Consider the following 8,087-nt stretch of genomic DNA (forward strand, 5'->3'; position numbering starts at 1 on the left):
AGGTTTTGTGTCATATTTGACTTATGTCATTAAGATGATGAAATATAATAGTGTGATGTCAGATATTCATGTGTTTAGGGTGTACCTTGAGGTCTATCATAATGACCTCTTATGGCTTCCACTATAGCTATAAGGTAATCCTTACACCTTCTAGGTTTTTTTACCTGCAAAACACTTTATTAACAAAGACCTACATTATTTCACTTGTTAACAAAAACCTACATTATTTCACTTGTCGATTTAAAGTGGATAAAAGAAAGTGGTTGATTGAGAAGCCTGAATTAGTTATTAGGCATAACAATTTTTTTATGAAAAAGGGATAGTCTGATTGGTTCTTATGAAATGCAAGCATAATAAGGGAGCAAGCCTTACATGGACAACCATATATGAGAAAAAAAGATGTTATCCTAACCTATTTGTTAGCTTAGAGATTCCGATCGTTTCCTGCGATAATATTAGTCTCATCTATCTTTCTGCCAAAGTGATCCAACACCAAGAATATCAAGATCAACATATACTATGTAATCTTCTTTGAAAGCTTCGCTTCTCACCCGCCAAATAACCATTGTCTACAACAACAATGTTGGTGTCATCTATCTTTTCTGTCAACCTGCGGACCAAGCATATCGAGATCAACATACACTTTGTCATTGATAAAGTGGTCTTGGGGTAGGTCAAAATTCTTCATGTGGCATCCAACTTGGCTCTCCGTATGCATAAATCTTTACAAGGAGTCTCGATTTTTTTTTTTATGAATTTCGATCCAGATTAAATGTTCAAACCTTTCCTCGTGATGAAAGTGAGAGGATGTTAGCATATATATATGTATCCTTATAGAGTCCGATATGTTTAATTCAGGCTATGTTTTCCTTTTTATTGTGTATTTGTATAGCTTGTTTGTACCATATAATTGAGTATATATTTTGATTAATGATAGAAATCAATTAATAGGAAAATCATTAATTATCAGTTCTTACATTAGTTTAAAACCTCCGCTGTTTTCAATTATCAGACAAGCTCAATATCAAATTCATTTAAATAATAATAATAATAATAATAATAACGATTATTATCGTTGTTGGGATTCCATTCGTCCGATAAATTACAATAGTAAACCAAATCCATGTCACCTAGTAAAGTTGACACAAGCATTGACTTTTCTTTGACTTCTGGTTTGCAACTCCCACAACTAAAATTTACTTTCCCACCACATTACAATCATATGAATCACGACAACAATAATTACATCGATACACATATGAGAGAAGAAAATATATCTTTATACGTTCAATTTACAGTAAATGTATACTTCCTAAAATCAATTTCAACTCAAAATGCTAAGAAAAAAAACGTATGATAAAAGTTCACCTCAAAATTCAAATATTGTTTAAGTATGTATTATCATTTTATAAGTGAGACAAAAACCCCAACTTTCGTCCCAAGTGCGAGTTTTGGTCAACTGCCCTGAATGTCAGACACAGTATAACATATTATGTAACGTCTATATAAATTAATTGATCACGGGTTTATCAATGAACTCCCGAGAACCCGAATAATCTTCAGGCACGGGAAGATCAAGTTCCGAGCAAACAAACCGGATTATCTCAGCAGTCAAAGCCCCGAAAGACAACATGTTTAGAGTCACAGCGATAGAAAACCGGTTGTTTACATCACAGTATCCCGTGGACCCACCTAACCCCGCATGTCCAAACCCAATTACCAATCCCTCAGTTGTCTTAACCCGCCTAAACCCAAGCCCAAATTTCCCATTCGGAACTATTAAATCCTTATAATCTCCACTCCCCAAGAACGCATCATGGATTTTCGATTTCGAATTGGAAAACATTTTATTATCGATTTCGTCACTCGTTTCATCGGTTTCCGGGATTCTGATGTAAAGATCGGGTTGGGTAGTGGAGTTGGAGTCCTTTTGGTTTTTGGAGGTTTTCTTGGATGGGAATGTCGGGCGGTGAGGGTGGCTTCCGAGCGGTGGGAGGGAGGTGGAGGAGTGGCGGGGAGGGACTGTGCCACCGTCCACTAGGGCGGCGTAGTAGCGGGATAATGCGCGGGCGGAGAAGTGGCCGTTGGCGGCGGGGAGTATGGCGCGGCGGACATTGAGGGTGTTGGATAAGGGAATGAAGCTCGCAAGGATTTCCGGCGAGAAGGAGGAGGGCATGGCAGCGTAAGGTTGTCTTGTGGCAGTTGTGGCTGCGGCTGCGGTTGCAGCCGCCCGCTTAGCGAATTCATTTGTATCAAAAGTAAGAGTTGCTAGACGAGATTCCACACCTGGGTTACCAAAATTTCTTATGAATTAGGTGAAAATACATTGTGTGTGTGTTTATTTATTTATTTATTTTGTAATTTGCCACGTGTAAATGGTAGAATTTCCTATTTAGTAATGTGAATCTCACCAGGAGGAATGCCTATATAAAGCTCGCCTTCAACATTAAGTGGGCGTACAATAGCTTCCTCAAGAATATCCTGAAATTTCCTCCCGGATGCATGCTGCACGTTCAAGAATATAAAAATCAATAAATAAATAAATAAAAGAAAGTGAAAAATAGAAAATGAAAGTAATGAATAATGATATAATACCTCAATGATTCCACCACATAGCCAGCCATAAGACATATAATGATATATCTGTTGACGACCAGGTTCAGTTTCTGGTGAAACCTTAGCAATGCGTTTTACACACACATCCCAATCACAAAGTAACATAGGATCTTCTTGATAAATGTCTGAAAGAGCATTCTGTAGACCAGATGTATGATTTAGTATATGATGAACCTTTATCTGATCTTTTCCATTTGTGCCAAACTCCGGCCAAATGTTTGCAACATTCTCATCAAGCTTCAGCTTCCTATCATTTAAAAACCAATAATCATATTTTTCTTTCCTTTCCTTTCCCACATCATGGGTGTTAAAAATATCAAAATGACGAAAATACCCTTTATCAGCCAGCCAATGTAACATCCCTGCCGTGACACCCTTAGTTGCAGAGAAAACAGGAAACAATGTATCCGGCTGAACTGGACGAGGGTCATATTTTCCCAAAACTCCAGCTGCAGTGTCAATGATCACTTCCCCATCTTTGTATGCACAAACCTAAGAAACACATATATATATATGGAGGGTATTAATGTCTTTTTCACAAACGAAAGTGGGTCCTAGTAACAGTAAGGGAAAGGATAAGAACCTGGATTCCAAGTATTCTATTGGCATTCCCTAATTCAACCAAGAGACGCCTCAGTTTATCCTCCACATCAGAATGAACAGGAGTATCATATACCCATTTTGGATTTGATGATGGGGTATTACTTATGTTGCTGAAATAAATAATAGTAAACAAAATAAAATTTAAATCAATTTTGAATAGTGAATAGAATTATTATATACCTTTTGAGAACAGATTCAGCGAAAGGTCTCATGATATTTAGATAGTTGATGCGGACATTCATGGAGGATGAAAGGCCTAAAACAATATGAAATGATTTTAAAATTTAAATAATAACTTTTTATTAAGGGTGAGAGTGTAGAGGAGTGGAGAGAAACCTCTGAGTAAATTTAGGACCCTGGAGAAAATTACAATGTCGCCCGGAAAAGCATCGATCTGGAAGATATGTTAAATTAAGTTTGTTGAATAACGGGAAAGGGGTAGAGTTGGAATTTTGAAAAGAAATGAACTTACAGGGTTGAAACGTTTAACTTCTTTCTTGTCAAGTTTCATCTTTTCTTGTACAATTTTCATGTTTTTTGCTCTTTGTTCTTGCAAAGATTTCACAGTTTCCTAAACCAAAAGAATTCTCAGTATCTCACAATTAGAGTCTGTTTTGATGATAGAATGAAATAAAAAGGGAATTCTCAGTATCATATAAATTTTTATATTATATAAAAACAATGAGTATTATTACTATTGTCACTTACAAGAGCTTCAGTTGCAGGTGTAGTAGCACGAAAGAACACACTTGTCACCTCCATGGCTTGTTCAGGCATGTCCAAACGCAACTTAAGTCCCATTTCAGCAAATGCAGACAAAAGAGCCACATGATCACCCTAAAATAACACATATCTAAATCATATATATGCCAAAACCAAAAATTCTCATCTATAGAGTATTCTATATACATACCTCTGCAGCTGCTAGAAACATTTTGGCTAAGGCGTGTTTCATAGAGCTTGAAAGCAACTTTGTGAGACCAAAATCGAGCAGAATTGGAAGATGAGGAGGTTCTCTACTCACAAGAAAATTACCTGAAAATAGTTGAATTTAAAGATTTGAGAAAGAAGGGTAGAAGAATACATTTGAATTGAAGAATAAAGAAAAAAGTAAAAGGAATGAGGGTAAAAAAGAAAACCTGGATGAGGGTCACCATTAAAAAATCCATCAACATAAATTTGATGTGCATATGCACGAGTAATTTCTTCAACAAGTTTTTGTTTATCAACACCAAGTTCTTCTAAAGCATGAGAATCATTTAGACGTACCCCATCCATGTACTCTAGAATGAGGACTTTCTCAGAAGACTGAAAATGAAATAGATGAATAATATAAATACGTATAGAATGTTAATTCTTAATGTTTAGGGTTAAGATATATAGAAAAAAGTGAGGAAGGATGATGATAATGATATAATACCTGAATAACATCGGGTATCAATACTTCAACATCTTCAGGTCTTCTGTCAAGACCTTGGCTTTTGCAGCCTAAATTTCTAGACACTTTTCTAGTGTTTTCTACAAGAACAAAGATATTAACAGAAGAAACAAAAAAACAACACTTACACACAAAAAGAAACAAACTTTCATCTATGTCATATACCTGCTTCATGGTTAAAATCTAGTTCTTTGGGTGCTTCTTTACACCATTCATCTATCATAGGATTGAAATCATATTGTGGTTCTGCCCAAGCTATCCAGTCCACTATTGCCTTTGCATTCTTCAAATCCTGTAAACAGGGAAATCTTGGATAAATTTTAAGTGTGGAGATTAATAGATTATACAAAAAGAAAAAAAAAAAAAATCAAGATTCTAGAATGAACAACCTCCAAGATAATAGTTTTGATGCCCTCATGTTGAACTTTAACAACCACCTCTTTCCCATCATGTAATGTTGCACGATGAACTTGAGCTATCTACAAAGATTATTTATAGTTTATAAATCTAAAATGCTTAGGTTCCCAAATAAGCACTTTATGCAAAAATGTAATAAATATTGTGTTATCAATAAGCTTGGAAAGGTTTTGAATCTTACTGATGCTGTTGCTAAAGGTACACTGACAAAATTTGTAAATAGATCATCCATTGATTCACCCAACTGCTTCTCTATAGTTTCACAGACCTGATTAACAGAGTTTTCAGTTATTTTAAGTTTTTTTTAAAGAATTCTGATGCTGACATGAAAGAGAAACATACCTCTTCTAATCTGCGAGGAGGAAGAGAATCTTGTAGTTGTTTTAGAAGGCGTATGTAGGCATCTGGAAGAACATCTGCACGAGTTGATAAATATTGTCCCATTTTCACCCATAAACCTTCCAACTCTACAATTAACTTTAGGACACGTTTAGCATTTCGTTCATGAGCTCTCTCCCATAATGCATCTCGTTTAGATCTTTTTGCCAGTTTCTCTCTCTGCTGTAATGCCTTTACAGAGCACAAAAAGTAGGTTATAAGAAGCATGAGATCATGGTTTTCTCATTGAAAACATAAGTATGATCAAATGGAAAGAGAAATGAAGAACAATTACACACCTTGTAATCCATGTAGATGACAAATGCCAATGTGAAAACCTTCATTCGTCTCTTGTAGATGTTCCCCCACCCCATTGTAGGATTGTTGGTGTTGAAAGGGTTCAGAATAGAAGAAAGCTTAGCGAGTTGTTTGAACAAAAGAAGAATTGCAGTGATCAGATAGTATGGAACGCGCAGTAACTTCCGAACAAAAGCACCGAGTAGTTCTGGAACTTTCATATCTCCAAATACATCAAATGAATCAAATCAATAACAAAAAACAGAATGAAAAACATCATAACTCATCATAATCGATGCTAAAACCAAAACCCATATGAATCATAAACAATAATAAGTCGATAACAACTCAATCGTAACAGTTTTAGACGATCAGGATTACTAAAGGTGCAAAATTCTCGTCAATTGACTTGCCCTAGCTCGTTAACAGTAATCAATCACTGATTTGAACTAAGCATCATGATATGACGACAATCAAATAACAAAATTGAACATGTAAACAAACAAATCAAAATGACTCGATCAACACTAAATTGAAATCACTGAAATACAATGAAATACAAAATACCATACATTAAACTGCAGCGTCTGGGGACAAGTCAAGAGAAACCGGAATCAACGTGGCCACAAAACTACACAGAAGTATCAAAGATAAAGGAACGGTGAAAAGAACAAATACCTGCAAAACGGGGCCGTTTCGTGACAACGACGTCAAGCTACACTGTTAGAAATGAGTCTAGAAAGATTTGACAGTTAAAAGTGACCTAAGGGTAAAAATGTAAAGTAGTTTAGAGAGCGTACAACCGAGTTCAAGGAAAAGGACACGTGGACAAATCAGCGTGGGTGTGCCATTTTCGTCGATTTCGCCGACTATGACTGTCGATGGGTTTAGCGTCTCTCGCTAAGGAACGAATTTTAATTCGTTGAGAAAACAACGAGGGAATCCTGACCGGTGATTTCGTTGAAGATGAAAGGGTAGTTTGGTAAATTTACGTGTGGGGGTGTATGTTTCCCGGATCCCCACCCGTCAAAGCAAAGTCAAATATAACTATCGTGACTTTGAACCAATCGGTCAACTCTAGAAAATATCATGTATCTTTGAAAACACGAAAATTTTTCAAGGGTTGAATATTAAATGAAGCAGTTTTCGAAAATCATATTCCCTATCTTAATTTACGTGGCCACTAACTATAAATGTTAACAAATTTTCAAAGTGTTAATAGTGATTAGTAGGAGACATCTTTCATCGTCAATTGTAACGGGGAGTACCGGCCACCACACCCAATCAATTTGTTTCTCTCTTTATTTTTCTCTATCTTTCTCCACCACTCTTTACAATTTAATTAACTCTCGATATATATATATATATATATATATATATATATATATATATATATATATATATATATATATATATTATTTTAATAATCAAAAAATAAAATGGATATAGTAGTGAGTATCCCAACTTTTTAGGAGTAGTTAGTGGTGATGATGTGTCACCACCACTATAGTGATTAGTGGTGGGTATAACGGATGGTCTAAGGGTTAACAACTTAACATTATATACGGTTAACAAAAAGTAATAGACAAAGCATTTTGCATTTTCTTTCGCCCTTCCAACTTAAATGTGGGGGAAAAAATTTATACCCAACAAAGAACGCAATACCCGTCTTTTGAATGATGTGAGAATCATGGAATTAACCGTAAATGGGAACAAGGATAGGGATTCCCTAAGTTAAAAGTGAGGATGCGATATCGTTGGTCCATGAACCCGAACCCAATAATATGTAAGGATTGTTTATGTTTACCTCTTAATGGTTTCATGAAGAGGTTGACTATGAATTCGTCAAATTCTTAGTGTTTGGTTGGGCTTTTGTAAGCCTCTCAATGGGACAAGTTTTAAGGTATATTTAAGTTTTGACCGTATGGATTTCGATTTATAGGTTTAGAGCTTGAGTTAGAGATCATTGATCATGGAAAAAGTTTTAAGGTTGTGGTAGAAATCATTTTAGGTGAAATGTTTGTATGGATCCTTCAATCGTAACAACCTTGGTATGATTTCTTCTTCATTGAGTATATTTTAGATGTATATATAGTGTGTGTTCATATGGGGTTGAACCCTAGTCATAGGGTTAGGTGTTTTGATTGGAAATCCAAACCCTGGAGTTGAAATGTTGTCGGGAAGTCACTTTTTGCCTTGTTTTGTAAAAATTATAGAAAAGTCATGGATGGTCGGATTTAGGTTTTGTCAGTGCCCAAAGTTCCAGTTTTGAGTCTATTATCTCCATGATGTTTTTTGTTGACCTAATGTTGGCTGTAACTCAGGTAAACCGACTAGT

General features: G+C 35.6%; 1 protein-coding gene across 1 annotated transcript; it reads right to left on the reverse strand.

Annotated features, from left to right (window-relative positions):
* Window positions 1-1,259: 1,259 nt before the first annotated feature.
* On the reverse strand, window positions 1,260-6,410 carry LOC145048243 (ABC1 family protein). Its single transcript, XM_078996691.1, has 18 exons — window positions 6,322-6,410; window positions 5,752-5,972; window positions 5,417-5,644; window positions 5,256-5,342; window positions 5,047-5,136; window positions 4,823-4,949; window positions 4,640-4,737; window positions 4,359-4,527; window positions 4,133-4,254; window positions 3,928-4,056; window positions 3,692-3,790; window positions 3,556-3,613; window positions 3,400-3,475; window positions 3,200-3,329; window positions 2,951-3,108; window positions 2,596-2,863; window positions 2,412-2,505; window positions 1,260-2,286 (listed from the first exon to the last, which is right to left on the reverse strand). The coding sequence occupies exons 2-18, from the start codon at window positions 5,968-5,970 to the stop codon at window positions 1,511-1,513; spliced, it is 2,928 nt and encodes a 975-aa protein (XP_078852817.1). The 5' UTR covers window positions 5,971-5,972; window positions 6,322-6,410; the 3' UTR covers window positions 1,260-1,510.
* Window positions 6,411-8,087: the final 1,677 nt, after the last annotated feature.

Source organism: Lactuca saligna, chromosome 5, assembly GCF_052625555.1.
Source record: "Lactuca saligna cultivar CGN05327 chromosome 5, ASM5262555v1, whole genome shotgun sequence".
Taxonomy (NCBI): Eukaryota; Viridiplantae; Streptophyta; class Magnoliopsida; order Asterales; family Asteraceae; genus Lactuca; species Lactuca saligna.

What these genes read in the sequence shown, in the direction of transcription:
- LOC145048243 (XM_078996691.1), bottom strand. Translation starts at nt 5,970, where the DNA reads ATGAAAGTTCCAGAACTACTCGGTGCTTTTGTTCGGAAGTTACTGCGC. An exon ending in TCAAAACTATTATCTTGGAG is followed by an intron (nt 4,950 to 5,046) that starts GTTGTTCATTCT and finishes CCCTGTTTACAG; the next exon opens with GATTTGAAGAATGCAAAGGC. An exon ending in CATTGGCTGGCTGATAAAGG is followed by an intron (nt 2,864 to 2,950) that starts GTATTTTCGTCA and finishes TTTAAATGATAG; the next exon opens with GAAGCTGAAGCTTGATGAGA.